The 24,847-nt window shown below is 37.1% G+C and overlaps 1 protein-coding gene and 1 non-coding gene across 8 annotated transcripts; one reads left to right on the top strand and one right to left on the bottom strand.

The window, feature by feature from the left end:
* Positions 1-2,220: 2,220 nt before the first annotated feature.
* On the top strand, positions 2,221-2,293 carry TRNAA-CGC (transfer RNA alanine (anticodon CGC)). Its single transcript has one exon. It is a non-coding gene; the product is annotated as a tRNA-Ala (tRNA).
* Positions 2,294-2,530: 237 nt separating this feature from the next.
* LOC101268042 (uncharacterized) lies at positions 2,531-24,847 on the bottom strand. 7 transcript variants are annotated; one of them, XM_010316980.4, is made up of 19 exons: positions 24,448-24,847; positions 17,512-22,465; positions 17,251-17,439; positions 16,235-16,349; positions 14,740-15,793; positions 14,066-14,513; positions 11,668-11,721; positions 8,765-11,579; positions 8,491-8,604; positions 7,872-8,002; positions 7,002-7,094; positions 5,761-6,030; positions 5,299-5,688; positions 5,101-5,224; positions 4,359-4,434; positions 4,009-4,278; positions 3,850-3,902; positions 3,607-3,721; positions 2,531-3,344 (listed from the first exon to the last, which is right to left on the bottom strand). In XM_010316980.4, the coding sequence occupies exons 1-16, from the start codon at positions 24,681-24,683 to the stop codon at positions 4,179-4,181; spliced, it is 11,163 nt and encodes a 3,720-aa protein (XP_010315282.1). In that variant the 5' UTR covers positions 24,684-24,847; the 3' UTR covers positions 2,531-3,344; positions 3,607-3,721; positions 3,850-3,902; positions 4,009-4,178. The 7 variants fall into 7 exon arrangements, with proteins under 7 accessions (XP_010315282.1, XP_010315287.1, XP_010315283.1 ...); XM_010316985.4 differs by having other exon boundaries at positions 3,850-3,889; XM_010316981.4 differs by lacking the exon at positions 3,607-3,721 and having other exon boundaries at positions 3,850-3,914.

Genomic DNA, 24,847 nt, shown 5'->3' with positions numbered 1-24,847 from the left:
CACTTATTTTTGTAATCTCAAAAACACAAGCATCAACAACTGCTGCCATTATCTTTCTTGCAAATTCTTTTTTTTTTTTTTTGAAAAATAATCCTCTCTTTTTTCTTGCTTTTGGTTTCTTCAAAGTATTTAAAACTCACATATGAAAATTGAAAAGTGAAAAGCGTTACTTATATAGTATCAAATTATAAGGGTGGGGTGGGGTACGGAGGGGGTGGGGTTGTCCTGGTGGAATTGAGTGGTTTTAGAAGCAAAATATTTTATTTTACTTTAAAAAAAAATCTCCTCGTTACACGGATTAGTAGGATATTCCCATGGGTATAATTTTTGAACTTTGAGTTCACACCTTTTTTATTTTTTATTTTAATGAATTAGTCAACTTTATTGAGAATCATCAGGTTTTTTTTATTTAATTTATAAATTTGAAATAAAATGATGTCATCCATTGATTTTAATTATGATAATAATTAGATTTATCTAATATCTACGATAATAGAAAAATAATGAATTCAATGATACAAATTTCGCTAAAACACACTGTCATTTATTTTTAAAAAAATGCCAATATTTGAAGTATCCATAGTCAAAAGTTTTGGGCATTGTCCTAAAATTTTCATTTCTTAGCATCTGGAAGATAAATAATTAAGTATATTATATATTGCAATTTCTTGTCATTTTGAGAAATATTTGAAAAATAGTGATATGAGAAGAAATTGAGAAAAGTATGAATAAACTGACAAGTTTGGACCACAAGTAAATTCCAAAAAATCATTTATTTCTACTAATTTGTAATAATATTATTACTTTACTACGTAGAAAGTTCTAAATAATTGACAAAACACTGTTCAATTTCTACGGGCGGTGTCGCTAATAAAGGCCTTCCACCACGTGATTGGTCATCTTTAATTCTTCTTCTTTTTTTTATTCACTTTCTATTTTATTTAATTAAAATCTATTTATTTGAATCTTCAAAAATAAAAATAAACTTACTATGATATACACACAATGTGTGAAAGACATTTCTATACTTTCTTTCACACGTCAATTTAGTGATCTGATTTTAGCTTCAAAGTAAAGCTGTAATAAATCAAAAAAATTTCGATGCATACAATATTTTGTTTAAGCACATATAATTTTTCGTGATTTTATTAGTGAGTTATTATTTGTAAAAATAAAGATATTTATCTAAAAGATCAATTTTCAATGGTTCTCTTCATAATTGCTCATCCTTTTTAAAATCAATTACCCTTACATAGTTGTTGATGTTTGAAAATTAATAAAAATTCAATTCTAATTTAAAAATAAGATAATAAATATTTTTAATTTTAAATTTTAAAATTGTAAGTTTAAGTAAAAAAAAAGAAATCCGAAATTTGACGTGTAGGCATGATTCATAAATAATTGTTTATGATCTTATCCAAAGCTCATTCCAATAATGTATATGAAATTATTGCATTCCAAGTCATTACAAAGAGTATTGATTGAGGTGACTTTTCAGACTTGTTTGCTAAGAATTATCTATTTGCCTAACTTTTTATTTTTGTTATTTATGACTCTTTTCGTTCAAAATTATTTGTCATAATTTCTATTTTAAAGTTAAATTATAAAAATTTTGACTAACATTTAAAGATGTAATTTTTTCATTATATTAATATGCAAAAAATTGCAATTTATAGTACTTTTCATATAGAATTAAAATATTTTTTTTTAAAAAAAATGTCGAATTAATATGATCTAATTTAACTTTAAATCAGTTAAATTGACTTTTAAAAAGCATAACATGACAAATAATTCCAGTCGACTGAAGCAGTAAATTTTCATCTATTAATTTGCCTAATAATTGCTGTCTGCTGAGCTGTGATGATAAGAAACTTCAATTATTTATTGTAAAATAAAGCAACTCATATTTGCTACTTTTAAACTAAAGTTTATGAAAAAATTTATTAAAATATCTTTTAATCTTTTGATATTAGATATATGAAATTACAAGTTGAAATTAAAGAGTTGTGGGAAAAAGAAATACACATTCTTTTTAAAATGAACTAAAGAATAGAAAAAAAGACAAACTAATTAATAAACATTATAGAACACGAATAAATATTAATTCTCAAATTTTATACTTATTAATTAAAAAATTGTTGGAACAAATTCTATTCATCCGGCAAATAAGGCGTACATAGTATAAATATGGTATTTATGAGAGAAATTAAAATAACGTAGGGGGGTGTAGCTCATATGGTAGAGCGCTCGCTTCGCATGCGAGAGGCACGGGGTTCGATTCCCCGCACCTCCATAATCATTTTTTTTAGGTATTGAGTTATTATTAACTAAAAATTCTAAATTCGTCTGGTTAATTACGGTAAAAATAATATTCTAGATTCGTCTGGTTAATTTGAGAAAACGGGTTAAACAGCTACAATTTGAGCCCTATTGCGTGACTAACTTGGCATACTCATAAATATCACATTCTTCTTCTTGTCTTTATTTTCCTTTCTAAAACCTCACATCACAAGAGAAAATTGCATAGATATTTTTATTCGAATATCTCATGTCACTGTTCATATATATCATTGAATGTGATGGAAAGCAAAAAAGACTGTAAAGTGAGTCTTTTTCTTTGAGCTTTGTTAGTTCGTTATACAGATTCACAAATATCTGTGCGAATCAACCCCAGTTTAACACATTGTCTAATTTACAAACTTGACATGCAATCTGAGCTCCTGTAAAGCTGACTGTTATCTTTCTATGAGCTCTTGTAATCTATTAAATTACTTACTTCCATTTATACAATACTTGAAGGGCCATTTGGATTCCACATAAATTATGAGCTGCTGTAATCTATGAACATGGATCTATACCACTCAACTTCCAAGTTGTTGCCTTTATCTTATTCCTAGTTTGCCTTGCCCCAAAAGGCCACTCTGTGTCCACTAGACCCAAGCAACCTCCCAGAGACTTGAAACAGTGTATTTATGTCTTTCCTATCTCGTCCCTGGGAGCATCCAGTGGCCAATGACAGGATGATCGAGAGATGGACGATGGTGGCAGGCACGGATCAGGTTTGTTCCAGCCACTTGCTCCAATATGGTTGTGTAGGAATATCTCTTGAACTAGTCAGCATTTACAATCATTACAGATATTTACAGGATACCAAGTGCTTTATGGTAAAGCCAGACCCCAACTAGCAAACAGCAGGAGCTAATAATGTACCCACATTGGATCTCTCACTGCCTCAATCAAAAGTCAAATTTCTCATGACATGTGAATGGCATTAGCCAACCCTCGTAAAAGTCTATAAGCAGCTGTTGTAAGTGCACATTGCTTCGTCAAGTGACCAATAGAACCTATCAAACAAATAAACAAGAGGCAGGGTCAGAACAAAAACTTGCACAAACAATTGAAGAGTAGTGTAACAAGTCTTAAAGAGTATGGCATACATATCCATGCATAAGTACATCTAAATTTAAGCTAACACCTACACGTTGAAAGGTCATTCCAGACAGTTCCAAAAGCTATTCAAACATTTACTCATTGATAAATGCTACACAATCATACAAAGGAATACTTGAGAGAAACCACAGCTCGACATCCACATTTTCATCTTACCAGATGATACTTTGAAAAGGTTATTATTGCCAATTAGTGGATATGGATGGATCATGCTACCCTTCGAAGCAACATTATATTGTCTTCCAACTGTGTTTGTACCATGATCAAAGTGCTGCGAATTGTAGATTTGAAGTTCCAGTATTGCACATATGCAGATTCAAATAAGGAACATGCAGCAGTTTCTCAAAAGGCATCATAAAAAGGAAGAACATGCAGATGGAGAAGATGAGAGCGCTCTACCTCAGCCTTCAAATTGGATCCTCAGATTCGCTTGCACAGACTGCATCAGAAAACTACCAATCCTCCTAGTTAGTTACAAGGAGATGGAGGATGTATAAACAAAATTATCTAGGTATACCTAGAAAAAGCATTAAACAAAATTAATAAAATATTTTTCACCTATGTTTGCTTGCCAATTGCCACGTCTCTTCAAATGAGGAAGTTAAAGTTCCAACATGCATCTTGTGGTTCAGGAGACTAAGCTCCAACATACCTCAGAGCTTCTTCAATGTATCGCAGAATATCATAAAAAGAGCTCTCGTATTGAAAAAAGAATAATGTTCACCAGCTCAAATCCAAGGTGTCCAACCCTCATACATGTTGCAAAGATTATCTACACTTGTTGCTTGCTTGAGCAGATAATCCACTTGTTCTGCAACACTAATTGCCCTGAGGAGAAATATAAACCAACATGGTCATTCACATTTACTACAAGATACTCATCTAAAGTTTCCATGGGAAGGATATACCTGTTATCAGCTACATCTCGACCATCTAACTTCATCTCCACTCTCCTTAAAATTGATAGTGCATATGAATTTTTACCTAGGAGAACAAAACCATATATTTACTATATGAAATGTCACCATTCATGAAATGTTATTGAATAATCAAAAACTATATGGACAATTAAAGAGCCAGAGAATAAATACAACCAATTACTAAGACTGTTTTAGCACACTGTCGGCTAGTACTTCGGTATTTTGATATGGCAAAAAAAGGGAAATTTTTTTATCATTAAGATAGCACCATGAAGTACCTAACAGCAGGAGTTTATCAATACTTCCTTAGTTGTTCAAGTTTAAGCAACAAGTCAACAACAACATACCCAATGGAATCCCACAAGTGAGATCTGGGAGGGTAGAGTATATACAGACCTTACCCCTATCTCATGATTTTAGAGACTGGATCCGATATACCATCGGTCAAGTCAAGCATCTCAAAGCAGTTTGAGAAAGAGAATACGGAAATGGAAGCAGTAACAACAACAAAAAGACGTAAATGGCTAATGAAGAAAATGCAGTCGGCTGTTGGAACTAATACGAAATAAGTATATAAACCACTTCTCGTGACTGGTAACTACTCATTCAGATGTGTAAGCCTATATCATGATAGGACAATCTGTTGATTGATTATGCCACAGAAGTGGTTTTTAAGTTGCATTATGTTCATTCAGTAAGAATAGGAAAGAAACAGTTGATAAATCCTCACCTCTGGTTGTTCTGTTGGCAGCCTCTACATTGATAAGTGAAGTTTCATGAGCAGCCTCCTCAACCCTGTCTTTGCTTGCCAAGGGTTCTTCATTTCCAAGAGAGAGTTTCATCTCAAACGTCTCCTGATCCAATCAATAACAGTATCAATAACGGGTGGAATTCAGACTGTCACATTGTGCAAATACAGAAACAAAACCTGTGTCTTTTCAGATTCCAACTGGGGCAATCCTGGGAGTGCATTTCCAACTGAGGAAAAATTATTAGAATATTCTCTTCTTTCTGTGTCATCAGAACAATATGGAGTAATTGGATCAATTAAGTCTGGCCCATCGGAACTATTTGCAAGACTAACTTGAGATGATGTAGCTGCAGATTCTGAACTGCCACTGGTCATGCTATCAGGAGCAGACATCCATCCTTTATCTTGCAAAGACAGTCCATTCACATCAAGAATATCCATGCTGCTTTCTCTGTCTGATTGGGAGAAGATCTCATTCTTGCTATCATATTGATCGGCAAGATCTGGCCTATACGAGTTGAGATCCTCTGACCTTGCTTCCTGACTTTCTCCTAACCCCTCAAGAGCCTACATCAAATAACAATTTGATTAGAATCTTAGAAAGAGCACCGTGAAATGCATGTTTATTCTCTTTACAACCTTATGCAGATTCCCTGCATGCAGACTTGCAGATTGGGCTAGCCTGGTCAACATTGAATAAAGTCCCTCAACAGAGATTGTGAGAGATTGAACCAAGGGCTTAAAAACTTCATAAGTTTTTTCAACTTTAACATGATAAGACTGGAATATAGCTTGTCCATGAACAGGAGATATCTCCATCGTTGCCTCTCTTTCCTTTGCCATAGCTTCAGTCATGGTAGCAACATCCTTGCATAACAAAGATTCAAGTGGAAGTAGGATGCCATTTGCCTGTCCATCGAGAAAATAAAATAAGTGGTTTTCTTAAATGAGAAGGTTCCTAGGGAAAAAATTCCACTCTAATGAGACCCTGAAATCATCTCTCTATCTAGTATCTACACCTGCCTCGACGTATCATTCCCCAATAAGAAAGTAATCCTTTAAAGGGAAATCACTGTTAAACTACATGCTATGTTCCCAATATGATGGAAATTATTTGGTCGGAAACTGTAGGAAAGACCCGAGTAAATTAACAAGGAAATTGAACATGAATAGGAAAGGGAACAGATACAGGAAACATCATCCCTTTCTGTTACTGTCACTACACAATTTTATCTTACCTCATTTTTTTCAGTGACAGACCACAAGGTAAAAAATGACACCTATAACTTTCATAATATGCAGTATCAGAAATCAGAACTAGGGTCTGCTCGGAATAAGGACAAATTACAAACGAAACAATGTAACTACACTCTGCTGGGATCTTTTCTTGAACCCTTGCGGTGTCAAATGGGCTATGCCTCGGGATATTAGGAGCCTACTGGACAGCTGGCTAGGCAAAAGACAGCAAAGATCTAGAAGCAACTCTGGAGGACCCATCCCTTTCTGCATTTTCTGGACCATTTGGAGAGAAAGGAACAGTGCTTGTTTTAAGAATAAAAAGAACCACAGTTCAAAAGTCAAAAAACTTTTATCATCACAATCTGTTATTTTGGTGTAAGAGGAGTAATAGAGAGTATGGATCAGTATATGGAATTTTTTAATTTGCTAGGAAAAATATAACTGGATGTTCTTGCAGGTGCTTGTCTGTTTTTGTTGTACATATATGTACCGTATTGGTAGTTCTATTAATAAACTTTACCTTAGCAAGAAAACAAGATAAATCTGCCTCCTGCTCCCCCACCTCTCAACCCCCCACCCATTTAAAGATGAAAGAAAGGAAGATAAACAAATGAGAGTAGAGTAAAATAAAAAAACGAAACCTTTGATAGATCTTCCATTAGAGACAAGTGCAAAGCAGTAGCCTCTTTTGCTATACTGTGAACATCATGCACACCTTCTGTTACTGCCAGAACCTTTAGGAAAGGATAAATTATTAAAAACAAGAAAAACTATAAGATAGCTGACACAAAACATCAATAATGTTAGGTGATTTCATCTGGATACTGCAGGTACAAAAACTCTTTAATCATATAAAATGACTCTTTATTTTCTTTTGAAAGCGAATACAATGCCTCTTTTTCATGTATGCTTGCCCAAGATAAATTATTTATACATGTGATCAACAATACTCAAAAAAGGTCAACCTAGAGAAAGTTTGACCACGATTCACATCAAGAGTGACATCCAGAACGATGCTATAACAAAACGACAACATTATGGCAAGGTAAGAGAATCTAGGATATTATTGTATGGCCAAAAAATACATTTAGAAGGAGAAATCCTGCAAAAGCAACTTTCATAGTTGTGAAAGGTGAGACAACTTGCTTAGTTTGGCCTAACTTGTATAAAGTTATTCTGTGATTTTTACAGGTATAATCTTCAAATTTTCTGGAATTACTTACTGAAACCTTCAAGATGCAACCCTTGGTCTATGGCATTGCTACCGATTCGTTTTCTTAGGTGTATTCAAATCTACTCTTGCTCCTTTATTAGGAGAATAAGCTATGCAGATGAAATTAAGCATGCATGTTCTGCTTCAAAAAGGTATATATGTAGGTTAGGAGAAAAGGCTTAGCAGATGAAGTCAAATATTCATGTAGCTGAACAAGCCAATTTGGACACCATTTGATTGAAAGCACCGACATAAATGAACCTTCATAAGAACTTCAATTTAGTTGTGAGCATCCTACCTCTTCAAGCATCGAACCACATTCAGATGTCAAAGCAGTACGCCCCCTTGTAATGGACCCAAATGCAGATAGTGCTACACTTAATTCATAGGAACAATCCCTCATTGCAAGCAAGGTGCTTTGCATATCCCCTTGGAGAAGAGAAAAGTCAATGGCATTAAGAAAATAGGGGAAAGACAACTCTAAAAACATCTTGCTCCAGTTAGTTATATATTAAGAAAACATTAAAGAAAACTATGTTATAGATTACAGGACTGCGGACTAGTAATATGTGCATCCCCTGTTATAGATAAAAAGATGAATGAAATTGAGTGGTTTATTGAACATAGGTACTGTGGAATAAATATATAAAATCATGCAACAACCATTTCAACTTATGGTAGGCCGAAACTCCATCTCTTGCTTTTAGCAGAGAAAATTCAAAGTTTTCGTTTCACAGTGACCAATTGTAACTATAGTTCCACGAGCTTGGTAAAACTAATAAAAAGCCCCAGCAGCACATGTAAGAAGTAGACCATCAAGTTAAAGAGCTTGATTCTAACACAATTAATCAGCTTAAGATTTAAGGTAGGCACACACTGAACTAGCTACATAAATACCATCATAAAGTCATCCTTACCTGATGCTGACTTAGCTTTAACAGAAGCAACACAGAGTTCGTTGGTTGCAGAGAATAAAGCACTTGAAGCCGCCTCCATGTTGGTCTGTGCAAGTTTCCATTCTTGTTCAGTATCTGATGCATAAAAGACAAAAAGACGATTTTTGCCAATGAGAAGCATGCAACACCGATAGCAATGCACTCTTGTCATTTATAAAATAGAGAACATACAGATCTGAGCCTTCATTATTTTTAAAAATTCAATTACCCAGATTAAGGTCATGTGGAGACTTACGATTAAAGGAATGATAAGTAACGTCCAAGTTTGTCAGAGCATTTAAGTAAGCTTGCTGCCAGGTCCTGCCATCTGCCATGCTCCTAGATGGATAAAATTCTTCTGAAGTTTGGAAAAATCCATCTCTCGATAATTCAAACTTCAATATGGAGATGCAAAGTTTCATCACATCTGATGCCTTTTCTCGAACTTCACATATTAACTGTTGGCGCCTCCTTAGATGATCATGGAATTCCTGAGGTATTCCTGGATTCCTTGCCAAAGCACTTCCAGCAGAAGTTGAACTTGCACCTCCACAAGCCCAGTTCATAGCTCTCTCAAGCTGCCCTTCTGCTGTGACAGAAGTTTTCTCACAAGCTTGCAGGCCATCTAGAGCCCTATCTATTTTTGCAATTGATGATTGAAAATTTTCAAGCAATTGAGGTCTGCTGATGTTTAGAAGAACTGGAAGGAGTCTAGCATCACTTGGAAGATACTTGTGAGAAATCAGCCTTCTCTTTTGCAGAATATTAGCATTTATATCATGCATCCATTCAATCTGAACAATTTCAAGGGTGGTCTTAAAAAGAGCCTCCTTCAACTCACTCACCTGCCTCTTCATGAGGGAAGCAGCTGATTTTGCTGCTCTGACAGTTTCATGTGCATTGCAGTACTCCTCAAGCATGATTTGCACATTTCTTACAGCTGCAAAGTTGTTATTTCCTTGATCACAAGTAAGATCTTCTGTTGACTCCGTCACTTGTTTCAAATATTCACTTTCTTTTTCTAACCTTGTTATTAAAACAGGCACAACTTTCTCTTTCAAGTACTGCTCAACATTTTCTTGAAGCTGAGATTCAAGTTTTTTCTTCACTATATTTACAAGTTGATCAAATCCCAAACTTTGATCAGCTTGTAAAGCTATATTTTGCGTGCATGAATCAAGGAAAGAGTCCACTATATAAACCTTCCACACAAAGAAGGCATGATTGCTCCATATGCCAGGAAACTTCCAAATATATTCCGATAGCGGGCATCCTGAATTAAATAAATTCTTTAGGTGAGAAATCCTAGTTGAACCAGATTCAACAGGTGCCCCAAGCAACGATAATTCTTGATCAACTGCTTCCAACTCAGAGAAAGGCTGCATTAGTGCAGCCATAAGAGCTCTGCTTCTGAAAAGATGTAGTTCCTCATCATGTTCATGAGAGATCATAGATTGCAGATCCTGTTCCAAAGAAACCAGAGAACTTCTAATGGCCGTTTCTTTCTGTATAAGAGATGAAAACCGGAAGTCCTTCTGGTTCCAACTTTGGTGGAGCTTGTCAAGTTGGGCTCTACATGCTTCTTCTTGAGAGGCTAATTCCTCAGCCTCTTCCCAAGATAAGTGGTCTCTACCCTTAACAGCAGCTTCTTCAAGAGCCAACTGCTGTTCAGTGATGTGACCAACCTTAACAAAGTAACTCTGCTCAAGCTCAGCTAAAGAAACTCTCTCTAATTCAACCTCAATAAGCTGCTCTAATGCTGTATCTATGGATCTCCTGATTTGCGAGAGTGATGCAAACACATCCATGATTTCCGTATTGAACAAAATCACCGATCTGATGACCTCTGGTAGAACAACTTCAACCATTTGGCTAACCAAATTTTTACAGGAAAGCAAACAGGTTTTAAAAATTGAAGTCCAATTACTATCAAATAATGATTCAGACGTGTCAACAACTGTATCAATACTCCTATAATCCATGCGGACATACTGCTGAAGCTCATTCAGAAACTTTGCTACTAGCATGCATTTTTCTACTTGCTCCTCAAATTCAGAGAAAGAAGTTCCAAGATCAGAGCACAATATCATGTCCGTGTGTCTTCTCGTAGTGAAACGACTCAAGTTATTGAGTATTTTATGTTTAATGTCATTATAAAGAGCACTGAAAGCTGCTTTCAAAACTGATAGAACTTTTTCCTTGGTCTCTTGAAAGTTTCCATGCAAACCAGCATCCTCTTTCCTCTCAATACCAGCAGACTCCATGTAGTTCTTGAAAGAAGAGAATAGACTATTTCTAGCTCTTAATTCAGTTTCAGGACCAATTGAGTTAACGAGCTCTGCACACTCTTCTTCTATTCTCTCTATTTCTGCTGCATACTGACCCACTTTTAGGCAAAGATCATCATATCTACTTTTAACAGAATCAATACCATCAGCATGCGCCTTTCCAATAAGTTCAGCAGCCTGTCTTCGGCTGAGCGATAGAATGTCAGAGGACAGCGTATTTATTGCAAGCTGAAGAACTTGAGCCCAACCATGGACTGGACTGGAGGTGTGGTAGTTGATTGGCAAGATCCGTTGCAAAGACAAAGAATATGTTTGGATTGTTGATATTGCTGAAGAAAGTCCATGATCCAGCTCAGCTACCAAGTGAGAAACTTCTCTATCTATATCATTGCACTGAGCTTGGGTGGGTTCAGGGACAACTGTCAAAGGAACACCAGCTACTAGAACAGCAGATACAAGAGATAGAGATTCCTCTTTACCAGTTAGTTGCATGCAGGCTCTAATATCTGGGATCGAACTGCTTCTTAGAGCATCAAGGGTCCTTCCATGCTGTTCAATCCAAGTTGTTGCTTCTTGAGCTTTCTCCATTACCACAGCTTGAGCTTGTGCTAATTCTCGAGCTTGCATTTCAAGAGAAGCCCGGATACTCTCTGAAGTAGAAGTAGCGTCAGCAACAAGTGACTTCGCAGATGTCTCACGTAGAACAAGGCTAGATCTCTCTTGATCAGCACGACGGTAAAGACCAGAGACAACTTCATATTGATTCAAGATGTTTATGAATCTCTGCAAATCAGTATAAAAAGCATTAAACTAAGTTCATTTTAACTAGAAACTAAATTTCATCACTAGCAGAAGGAAGTTGACAACATACCTCAAGACCAGATTCAACAGCTGGTAAGGTAGATAGTAGAAGGTCATGATGCTCCTAGATAAATTTAGTAAACAAAAGAAAAATCATTAATTACCGTTTCATGTAACACTCTGATTGCATCATCTTGCATGTATTTACGGTTTGGTTTGCCTTACACTTAACATCATAATGAGAAGGCAAAAAGAGATCACACAGTTAAACATCAATCTATTATATTAAATGATGTACATTCTGAGTGTTCTGCACTTCTTATTAAGATATAAAACTTAGATTTAGTTTACCACTTAAATGACCAAGATATTAGTGCAAAATATGGAATTCTTATGTGATTTTTTTCTAACGAATTTATACCACTTGACAGGGTGTCTAGCAACATTTTATTAATACAAGTAAAAAATCCTCAATGGAAAAGTATAAGCAAGGGGAGTTAGACCTCACCTTACCAACCCTAATGAGATAACAGACCTCTATTAATTAACAAGCATGCAAAAATAATACTCCCTCCATTTCAATTTGTTAGCCTGATTTTGACTTGACACGGAGTTTAAGAAACTAAAGAAGACTTCTGAAATTTTGTGGTCTTAACTAAAGATATGTTGAATTTACCAAAATGTCCTTCAATCTAGTGCTCTTTAATATGCCAAGTGGAAAGTACGAACTAAAGTGTTGCAAGAAAAGGAAAGAGACATTTTTTTAAACGACACAAACAAATTTAAATGAAGTAATAATTTGGACCATTTATATGATTAAATTCCAATATTCCTAAACAAAATTGAAGTAATATATAAGAAACACAAAAACATCCAAAATCTCCGTAGCAAGGAGAAGAGTACAAAGGGGTGAAGCTTTTTAGTTTTTCCTTTGGTAATATGTTTAACTCATCGAATGTTCATTCTGTCTTAATTTTTTTTGTTTTGATCTTTTTACCTGGATTATGTCTGTCTGCCCCAATATGGATTATCTTCACCATCCTTGTCCATTAAAAAATAGAACGCACATCACTTTACCGATGTTCAAAAAAATAAAAAATAGAACACACATTACTTACATTTTTTTTTTGAGAATGGTAAAGTTGTATTCATCGACAATGGGTATGTTGGCAAACCAAACAAAAAATTCCTAGGCAAAGTAGTCATGATTCCAAAGCACATCACTTACATTTATACGCGTTAATTGACTATTGTCCATATACTTATTTCATACAACACGAATTTTGAAAAAAATATAGATTTTTGTGTGGAAGAGAGCGTAAATCATTTAATCTAATTCTAACACTCAAATTATAGTACCTGCAGTTCCTTGATTCAAATATTTAAAATACGGAATCTTATGTAATAACTATCAATTTTTATCTTACCAATTAAAATAATATACTCCCTCCGTTTTAAAAAGAATGACCTCCTTTCTTTTTTAGTCTGTTTCAAAAAGAATGACCTCTTTCTTTTTTTATAACATTTTAATTTCAACTTTCCACGTGGCATGTTTAAGGCCACAAGATCAAAGGGCAATTTTGTACATTTGACCTAACTTTAATTTAGAACCACAAGATTCAAAAGTCTTTACTCTTAAACTCCGTGCCAAGTCAAACCAGGTCATTCTTTGTCAAACGGAGGGAGTAACAAAACCTCCAGAACATTGATAGCTTATTCCGTGAAAATAAAAAGATCAGTTTTTTTTCTCATGATGAATGATTCCTGAATATTTACTCTTTAATTTATCTACTTGGTTTTCATTTGGATTATGGATTGCTCTCCCAGATCTGGGTTGTTGTCATCATTTATCCATTAAAAAGAGACAGAAGAACAACCTTTATCACAATGTACAAATTTCTCTGCATTCTTTTTTTTTTGAGACAGAAATTTCTCTGCATTCTCTTAGTGTCATATCGAATACAATACCTTAAACTATCTTGAAAGAAGAAAAAACAACTCAAGGAAAGTAGCTGAAGAGTGAAGACAGCCTAGAGAGCAATGGCTAAAAGAAGGGGCTGTGAACAGGTAAGACTTTTCATTGAGTAGCAGCAACAAATCCACTATGTAGAGAGGATAGAAGTGGGGGAAGCAATATACTGGGAGAAAGAGGTTAAATGGGCAATAGTAAAGGAAGATAGTAGAAATGGAACTAGGGGATGTGGTCAAGAGTTGTGCCTAAGATGAAGCATCGGGGCACGATAGATTTAACTATGGTTTTTTCCAACGCGTGGTGGTACAGGATAAAAAATGACGTGGTGGAGACAGCAAGAGCTATAGGATATACTCTGGAATTAAAAAGAGCCTTGTTTATAGCATTTCCTTCAAGGAAGGAAAGAACAACTAACATCAAAGAGTAGATACCCATAAGTCTAATTGAAAGAACTTGCAAGATTATAACAAATGCAATTATTTCTAACAGAAAGTACCTGCAGGGGAATACGGATTTCTTGCATGCGGGAGGCAAACAGACTCAAACTGACAGCGAGATCCATACCCTTTCTTTCCTCCCCAAAAATTGCTGCATCATCATGGAAGTCTCCACGTGTCCATTCCACTAGGGGATCCCACACAAAGACCTCAAGTAACATCAAGATTATGTCCTTGTTCTTCTTTAGAACGCCAAGAACGGCTTCACAATTAGCTCTGAATGTACCCTCTACGCCAGTTAACCCTAGAGCTGCTTCAATTGTCTGGGTTAGGCGAAAAGGAACTATTTCTGGGATCTTTAATCTTTGCCCTTTATCAAAGCAGACATTGTAATCAATATGCACAATATCCCCAGAGCAAAAATCCATAAGAATATTATCCAAATGGCGATCCCCAAGGCCTAAAACGTGGCCAATGATACTCATGGCTGCCACACTACCTGAATATCTGCAAGCAGATAAAATTCAATTATTTTAAAAGCCACCAAGCCAAGATCCACCGACAGCCTTGCTATAAAATGGAAACTGCATTGACACGAAAAACTACTCTCGCTAGGATGACAACAGTTGACCAATTTCCTTTGCAGAAAATCTTCTAGGACACAGTAAAACTCATATCGGATGCATTGCATTTACAGAAGACTATTGCAGGTAAATAAGGAGAAAAACGTTACCTCTTTAGTTTCGAGCTGAAGGCCTTGAATCCCTCACTCGCACACCAAAGTTCCTGGTAAAGAAGTTTCTTAGGAGCTTCCTTCATGAGATCCAAAAGTACCTTTCGTTTAACTTCATGAGGCCAATCTCTTCTTGATATTACTCTTCTTATTCCTTTCTCCTTAAGTGCAGGTATGATCTTACCATAAAACATGTCCATTGGCCGAGGAACAGGTGGAGGAACTGTCTGTTTTGCATTAGCACCTAGCGCAGAAAGTTGTGCCAGCTGAACCCGACTCTGCCATGCCTTAAAGACACTGTAAATACTTACTACATTATCCACCCACTGGATGAGACCAGCTCGACCACTAATAGGTGTGACGGAGTAGAAGCGTACACAGACAGACTGACTCTGTACTGCAGATGATGAATGCAGAAAATTGTTAACTGCTTGTAGCAGCTGCATTATTCTGGCATCCAGCCGCAGATCTTCACGCCCTTTCAACAGATATGTGTACTTCACCCCATCAGAGCCTACTATAATGATCTTTTTAGGCTTTGTCTTGGTAGATAATATTGCCACCTGTTCACAGAAAGAAGCAATTGTGACAATTCCACTGGAAGAAGTATTAAGTCCCCCTTCTGATTCCGAAACCATAATTTGCTTCTCAAGACCAGGCATTGGAGCATCAGATGACGAAAGGAGAGCCAGTTGTGGTGCAACTTCTCTTAGTGATACTGCGGATTTCCTTTGATAAGATGCCAAGGATGCAGCCACATTATCAAATGGTCGCCAAACATCCCCAAGAGCCACAGCAGATGCAGGAGGGTTCTTGAAAGTTATGATAGCAGATTTTATTTGTTCCTTGTACACCTCATGAAACCAAATTTCATGAGGAGTTTCAGGTTTACGAGAAGTAGAAGCAAAACGACGCTCTAGGACAACAACAATAGGAGCCATCATGGCTGAGTACTTAGCAGCATTTATCTTGTTCTTCTCTCCATGGCTAAGAGTTGGGTTTTCTGCAATTCGTGCAGCCTCCTCTTTCAGCAAAATTATGCGCCTCATTACATCTGGTAAATTATATATCAATGTAGAAAACAAGAAGAGGTAAGACAATTGCACTAAATTTACTGCTCTCCTTCCCAATTGAATGCTCATTGACTTGGAACAAGTACTGCGGTACATCTAAGTATTGATAGTTTATTTCATAATCAAGAAGTTAAGATAATGCTACTTTTTTATTTACCATGAACTAAAACAAAATGTTGAGGAAGTTAACCATCACAATTTTTCAACTTGTCTTAATATTGAGAAAACCAATTATTCACCCTCAGAGTTTTCTTATGCTTCTCTTACGAGGTGAGCTTTGACTTCTATTTAACCTTTATGGACTTCAAAGATATGAAGCACCCATCCCTTCGTTTTTTATATTCAGAAAAAGGTAAACCTCACTTAATGGGGAACCCCAGAACCAAAAACAGTTCATGGCTAAATAAAAGAGCAACAGTTACCTGCATGAAGATCTTGAAGTGTGCTGAGCCATAATTCCTCCCAGAGGACTGTTACATTTTCAAGCTCTGTTATCATCAACTGGACATCCTGAACTAACTTAGGATACAGCTCATTCTGCAAATCATATAAAGATCTAATTATTTTTTCGTTTCCAAAACATACTTAAGTCGATATAACCAAATCTGGAATGATTGTATCTGCATAAACCTAACAAACTAATGCATCAAAGGAGAGAAGAAGAAGATAGTATCATTTAGGTCTTACCGTCTTAGTGAGATTGAGGGACAAACTATTTCAAAAAATATGTCTAAGATTGCAAATCGGAGATTAAAGTAGGAGACCAACAGAAAAAAAAAAAGAAGGCGGAAAAAAAGGCACTCTGCAGCTAGCACAATATTTATTTATTTATCCTTAGGGGGGATATCATTTCGCAGAAAGTTGTATTGGTCACCTAGCTTTAGTTCAGGTACAAAGCTGATCCACTACATTTGGGCAATAGGACATAATAAACCACTATAAGTGGACTCGAATTTGCATCAATTTATCCTTTTAGCTTACAAGTAGAAAGGACTTTCTCTCATAACCTACCGATAATTTTTTTATTTTGGAAGTTGGGAAGAATAATTCCAGAAAGATATCATAGTTCAATGAGATACTTTAACAGGTGAAGAGTTTATCTACCAGAAGAAGTGACGGAAATTGTCAGGATTGCACAAAAGGTAAAATAAGTCCAAATACTTCCATTTAGAATCCAAATGACAACAAAGACTAGATCAATGTAATGCTGGAAAATCCCTTGGAACATTTTCCAGTTAGCTACAGAAGTATCACTTCACGAAAGCAGACTGAAATCCCAGATGCAGAACCACAATTAACTACAGGAAATTAACTCAATTTAAAAAGCTATGATGTCAGATTGCCTTCTGACAATAATTGAATCGAAAACACATTTGCATGAAAAAATTCTCTCATCATAAAGACAATTAGTTAGATACAACGCAAAGAAGGATTTTACCAAACAAGCCAGTATTTTCTGAAGCTCCTCAGAAGGTTCTCTTTCGTAAGAATTTGCATCAACTAGAGTTGGATAGACAACAGATCTAGGAGATAGCTTAGCCAGCTTTACTATTAAGGTCTCCAATTGTTTTCTAACCGCTTGTTCAGGGTGGGAACTTAGACGAGCAAACAGCTGAGGTATTATCTCCTACAAAAGGAAGATATCATTAAAATATGACAAAGCAGTCAAAACCAAACCATAAGTAGAAAGTGAACCTACCTGCCATGGTAGCAAGGGAACTGCGGAAAGTGCAGGTTCAAGTGTGTCTTTCAGCTCAATCCCATAGTTGAGAAGAATATGTAACACATAAAGTGTGGATCTAAGTGTATAGTTCAGAGACTTATATTTTGACTCCTCACTACAGCTGGTTAATTGTCCATCTAAAGATCTGGAAGATGCACATGAAAGAAAATTCACAAAAGCTTGGGCCGCATGGCCAAAGAGAGAGACCCTTCTACGCCGCAAAGACCACCAGATATTAACCAAATCAGTAACTAAGGATTTGACACTTGTTTCTTCTAGAACAACATTTGCTTTAACTAAGCATTGCTGCAACTTAGAAGTCAAAGTATTGGGGAAGAATTCACCATTATAATCTTCTACTCCAGGGGCTCCAGCTTCAGCTTCGATAGTATCTACTACCTCCTGCAACAGAGAGCTAGCAGTGCCATCACTTTGAATGCTTTCAGAATTTCCAGAGCAGAAAACATCAGATTCTCCATCTTCATTCAATACTTCACCACTCGCAAGAAGCTTTGAGATAATATCTTTCACTTTCACAACTTCTTCCTCAGTTAACTTATATCTTGCTGGTTGGATTTCAGAATCAAGAACAGCAGAAAATGAGCAAGAAAAAAGGGTAGCTTCACAAGGGGCACACAACGATAACCTAGCTTGATTATAACACCAAGAAGCATATGAAATCCAAGATTTTCCTAAAGTGGGACAGAGTTGGGACGACAACTTTGTTGCAGTGCCCACAAGTTCCTCAATAATAGCATTCACATTCTCCTTAGAAGTCAGATTATCAAGAATGAAACTAGATTCCTCTCTGCCGGATGAGGTGTTGAAATCACATCTTATTTTGAGAATAATGTCTTTCATCCATGAATTTGAATAATCTTCTTGCAACCAATTAGATAGTTTCAGGCATGCCTTCGCCTTAAGAACTTTATCAGTAGTGTCAGATGCTATAAATGAAGATGAGATCATCGAAGGTCGGATAAATGACCAAAGACTAGTTAAAGCATCTTCAAATTTGTCTTCAGCATGCATCAACAGTACTCGCTCATACTCCAAGCCAAGAGTTACATGATCACGGATACCTCCATCAGGGAAACTAGAAAGATGATCTTTGAGATAATTGTCAAGATGATTTGCCAAACGGAAGTTCTTTTGCTTACGAGCTAGACTCATCAAATTCCTGCAAAGTTTGAGAGTCATGGATGATGAGGGGTAAGCCCTTTGATATATTCGTAGGACCTTTAACCATATATTGCAATCTTGACAATCTTTGATAATGGGAGACTTCATCACTTGCATATGAGAACTTAATAGTGATGGAAAATGCTTGTCCAGGCTTACATTGAGATTATAACACTCTTCAAATGCAGAGATGCAGTATAATTGGTTGACATGTGATGCTGCCTCTACAAGTCCATCCAAAGGCAAGACAGACAATGGTTCCATCAGCATTCCCTTGGCCTTCTGCAATTCCTCTGACACCTTCTCTGGTCTTCCCTCAACTTGATGAAGCATAGCTTGCAACAACATTTGTTCACTTCTTTGCAAGGCCAACTTGGGATCCAGAGTGAGTTCGCTGCTACTTTTAGGGGTCAAATCAAGACAAGCCCAAGCTGCCTGAAATTCACCCTCATCAAAGCGTGCCAACGCTTGAACGGAATTTACTTCATTGCCAGCAATTGTTAAAGCACCAGAATAACTTTTTCCAGCATGCTTAGCACGAAGTGTTTGCAGTTCCAACAGCCAGGATTCCAAGGACTTCCAATCAGAAACTGCTGAGTAACTCTCAATAATACGTGCAATTGAAAACTGTACACCATCAGAACCCATAAAAGTGAGTGAATCCTCAGTCTGTAACAGATGAATAAAGTGAGCTGCAGCTTTTTCATGCTGACCTTTAGTTTGATACACAAGCCCAGTAATCCATGAAAAATGTCCAATTATTCCACTATCATCTAAACTTTGGTTTTCATCAGTAAACAAAGGAGAGAATACTACTGTTGCCCAATTTTGGATTCCAATTAATGCCTCTGGCTCATGCGCTTTACAAAAAGCCAAACACATGTGCCGCAAAACCCTCAAGATATCTGCAGCATACCTGGCTCTGACATTGTGGATATTTTCAGTCAGTTGCACTCTAGGCTTGTCTTTAATAGCTGAAGCCACAAGGCTCCTCAGCTCCTGCAAGCGCAATGCGCAATAATATATTGTAGCATCATGACATTGGAGCGCCAATCCTGCATTCATCATAGGCTCACTTATCCGAGAAAACCACTCCTCACAAACCTTCCTATTTGCTCGAAAGAACAAGGAACTTTGCCGAGAAGCACCGGGTAAAACAGTTGACCCTTCATATGCATTGTATACATTTTTCTTAAGAGCCTCAACAAAATCAAGCAACAATCTCATAGGTAACAAGTGAGCATAAGAAGAACCAATAATATTTAAGTTTCCATCACTTTGATCAGCATCAAGCTGCAGGACATGAGCAACATCAAGAAGCATGCGCTCCAATGCTGCAAAAGTTTGAGTTGGACCACCAAGGTTTGTTCGAAGGCGAGTGGTAATACAATATCGGGCAGCTTCATGTATTGCCCACCATGCACCAGCAAGGGTGTTAACAGAGCAAATTCTCTCAAGAATATCTTCATCAACTTTGATATCCCACAACAGCCCATTTGAGCTAGAATTAGAAGTTTCCTCAGGCTGAATCAAAGCGACATTTTTGGTACGCCCACAGCCACAAATGAGCCTCTGGATCCATGAAGAAAGAGGAACTTTCCATCTCTGTGCAATGTAACTAAGTATGGTAACAAGTTGCTGTGAATGAAGTTGCTGAGGCAGTTGCTTAAGTGCAAAAAGTTGCTTCCAATGCAAGTTCGATCTATTGTTAAATCTAAGAACACCCGGCCAGCATGCAGTAGCCAGTCCATTGTCACGGAGACCACATGCATACACTGTAATAGGTAGCACATTAGAGAGCAACCTGACAAATGCATTCCGTATACCTTCATCAGGATCACCAAGTTTTTCAAGAACTGCTTGAGTAGTAATTATAAAGTGTGTAGGATGAATAAGCTTTGCTTGTAGAAGCTTCTGAAGGACTAATGCTACAAGAGATCTCAATTTTGGTTCTCTGTCTGATGCAACATCCAGAACTGAGAACAGCAAATCCTGGACAACATCTGCATATCCAAGTACTTCATATGGAAAATATAATGCTTCCTCATTCTCATATATGTCAACAACTTTTCGACAGAATTCATGTATCCACTGTAGTGCTACTGTTTTAACTGCCAGAGGAGAAGCGACATGAAGAGCTCTTATGAGAAGGATAGCGTACATTTTCAGATGCTGTAAGACTAGCCCAGGAAGTTCAATCCTCCCACTCTCAACCTTTTCGAGTTTCTCAGGTGTTGCTTGCTGCGAAATTGTGGCACTAACTTGTTTGCTTAGAGAGCATTTGCTTAAGAATTCAAATGCAGCTAGTCTTTCTAACGTCTTGAGAACTGTGACTTGCAATTCTACATGCCCAAGGACAGGTAACTCAAAAGGGTTGAAATTGCCAATAATGCTTGATATTAACTTTCCAGACCTGTTAAGATACAGAGTGTAGATTTCTGCTTGGCCAATCATGCTAGTAGCTCCACTGCCTAAAGAAACACAACTAAGTAAGACCGCCAAATCAAACTGAACCAATGCAAATAGCTCAGATCTCGAGTAAGATTTAAGAATTTTGACATCATATCCCAGATTCTGCAGGTCTGATTTTTGTCTGAGCATACACCTCAACAAATCCAGCTCCTCAAGCAGTACAATTACTGATTTTTCAACAACCTCAAAGTTCCCATGTTGAAGCAAAAATATGTAAGTAGCTGCTGAACTTCCGGGTACTAAGTGGTTGGGATGCAAACGCAGCTGAGATATAGGCGCATCAAATTGTAATATCTTGTGCACAGATGATGGAGAAAGGCCAAGCTTTTGCAGGGACAACAATTGCAAATTGGTTTTAAGAACTCCATGAACCTGAAAGGAATCAAGCCTCTTCATCCTCATAGACTGGTCTTTACATTCCATAACCAAGCTCTGAAACAAGATATCAACTGCAATAGGGTAATATGTTGCAAATCGTGCACTCAAAATTTCAGCAAGCAAAGTCAAGCATCTCCAAGAATCATCAATCCATTTTGACCACCCAAACTTCTTTCCTATCATAGACATGCATCCTAATAGAATAGGAACCATTTTACAAAGAGGTTCACTGATCTGCTCAAGCATATTCATCTCTAGCAAACCTGATGCCGTGGACTGTAACACTGTAGAAAAACAAGACAATAATGCAAGTAATCTTTGGAACTGCTGGGAGCTACCAGGACTTGCATCCTGAAGCAGCACGTCCATATCACCTAGAAACTTTGAGAGCAATCCCAACGGGAACTGCATATTGTTCACCCAATATTTCTGAAACTGCAGGAAACTATCCATAATAACGCGCCTATCAGACTCTGCAAGGTCTGGTACCATCGCCCACCCAAGGAGGAGATCGACAACATCAACAAAATGGGGCTGAAAGCATCTAAAAAACTTCAAGGATATAAGTGTTAAAACAGCGAGAAGTCTGCGCAGTAAGCTCAAGGAGGTTCTTTCATCCTCAAGAAGCTCTTGGCAAGCCTTGAGAATTGGCAATGCAAATCTCTCAACTGCAGAAACATCCCCAATATTAAGAAATTCACGCAAGCCCTCCAATGCAAGATCAGTTGTCCCATCCACTACAGTGCTAAGCAATGGCAATGCCCAACCAATGAACCGATCAACCAAACTGACAAGAATGACATGGTTCTGCCTTCCATTTGGAGCTATCGAGATTAAACATAGTACAGAACACAACGCACCATAAGCAGTGGCTGCTGCCTGGCGCACTGAATATGACCTGAGCAGCAGTTTTTACGCCAAACAAAAATCTTCATCAGATGATTTTATAATTTATAGTACAAATTATTTAAAAAGTTGATGTGGAAACACATTAGTAGGCTGTCAATTTGATGGTATCTAATCAAAACACCTGTATGGCAGCTTCTTCACAATTGATTGTGTAATATGATTCCTCACAAGCAACTAACAGAATTGTGCTAATAGCACCAAGTCCCAGGAACCCGATGTAAATCCAAAAAGAAAAAAAACTACAATACAAAAAATTTCTTCCGAGACTTGTCCGAATATATGGAGGAAGGTGATTATTTTTTTATTTTTTTAATGACAAGGAAAACCCGCAACCGCCACCCTTTGGATGCGCATAGGGTAAAATTTCCGCTCCTATGCAATAGCTAGCAAACCCCGTAGGAGAGGTAACCTGCACTAGGCAAACCCGGTGCGACAAGCTCAACCCATTCGCGAGCAATTGGTTTCGAACTTGAGACCTCTACATGGAAGTCCCGAGTGTAACTCCAGTTATGTGATCTTCAAGCGGTCAAGCCCCAATAAAGGAGTGGGCTAATTTTATAACCTAAACACTTCTGATTATGGACAGAAATTCCATCATGCTTCTTACTTCCCAGTCATTACCTTCTGAACTTGACGCTCTATGTATCTGCTAAACTAAGTTAATTCACAGCAGCTACAGGGCTATTCACAAAACTAAATATTCCTTGATGCCTTTTTCAATTCAATAACTTATTTCATCAAAAAAGAAAAAAACTAATATATCTAAAAACTCCTCCTTCAGTGTTGTGTTGCGCACCTATTTGTCCAGACAGAGTAGTGTGGTCTCCCCATCACCTATTTTAATTTGAATGTTGCTGCTAAATGTTTGCCATAGTTTTACTAAAACCTATGTGTTTTGAAGGAAACACCCCATGAGGACCCGGTATTGTCCTGGTGCACCAAAAACTGTTTCCACTGTTTTACCTTCACAGCCTTCCTCCAGAAGGCATTCACTTCAGTTCTATATCTTCTTAATCATTTCATAAGTAGGCTTTGCCATGCATTGTCAGATACCTTAATCCCAATCTCCTTTATCCTTGGGTAAATATAAACCTTCCCATTACGCCAAATGAAACTTGTGATGAGTATTTTTGTCTTCCTACACCTATGTCCTAATCTCAAATTAGGGTCAGTTGAGTAAATCCTCATTATTGATTCGGCTTTGTTGAACCAGTTTTATCTGAATACTTAACAATTTATGTTTTGGGGGAAACTAGAGGTTCTCAAACACCAGAGGTTCTTTACATTTTCTATTAGCACAGAAATCTTTAAATAAACTAAAAAACTATTAGCAAAGTGTATTGACACGACAAGCTGAATCTGAATTAATCTGTATTTCATCTATATAGGTATTTTCCATTGTGTACTGGATTTCAAGAGATTGCAAGCTCTTTATGACAATTTCCTTCATGCGACTTAGGTTTATTTACCTTAAACATAACAATGATACACCAATTACATCAAGGCAAAATGGATTAAAATGTTCAACTACTTGCTGTATCTACCATTTTGTAGTTTGTTAGCATGGTCATGAGTACTTCACATTAAATCTTCAAATAGTGTCAGACCTTGCTAAATATGAACACACTCATGTAAGATCTATGCCCGTAATGCATACTCATTGTTAAACAACTACCATAAAAGTTAAACCAAGAAAATGTATGCGGAGTATCTTAAACAACTTATCCGTGACAAGTCCTTCCTCCACTACCCTATAGACCATTCAGGTAGCAATAATGATGGCAAAGAGCAAATTAACTTTCTCCGAAACAGTGACTACAAAAAATCCATTACCAAATTGTAAAGCCTATTCAAGAATAACCAACCCCTCCATCACAAAACTAGCATTTACCAATGAGCCTATTTTATTAGGGGACATTGGTCGAAAACATGGCGTGCATATATAAGAACAAGTGAGAGAAAAAGACATACTTGTCGGAGAGTAGCTGAGAGAAGCCCTGGGCAAGAAAAGAAGCGGAGTGAGTTATGAGGAGAGAGTTTGGAGGGTACAGAATGGCGCGTTGTAGGGAAGTTATAGCGGCAACACGAGAAGAGTCGTCATCTTCAGTAACAGAAGTTGAAGTGGATTTGGAAGGATCGTCTTTGGGTAAAGCGACGGTGAGAAGTGCCGCTAATTGCTGCTGCTGGTGATGAAGCCCTTGCATCATCCCTTATTCTGATGATGAATTCTTCATTGTCTTCTTCGGCACTTCTTGAAATTCCGTTCTCCGGCGACCAACCTTTCAATTTCAACAAACGTCGTAATTGTTAATGTATAAAATAAAATAAAAAAATGAAAATGCACCAGCCCGGCCTCTAAAGATTTTTTATT

Source organism: Solanum lycopersicum, chromosome 1 (assembly GCF_036512215.1).
Source record: "Solanum lycopersicum chromosome 1, SLM_r2.1".
NCBI classification, from domain to species: domain Eukaryota; kingdom Viridiplantae; phylum Streptophyta; class Magnoliopsida; order Solanales; family Solanaceae; genus Solanum; species Solanum lycopersicum.
This window is presented reverse-complemented; position numbering and strand designations above follow the sequence as displayed.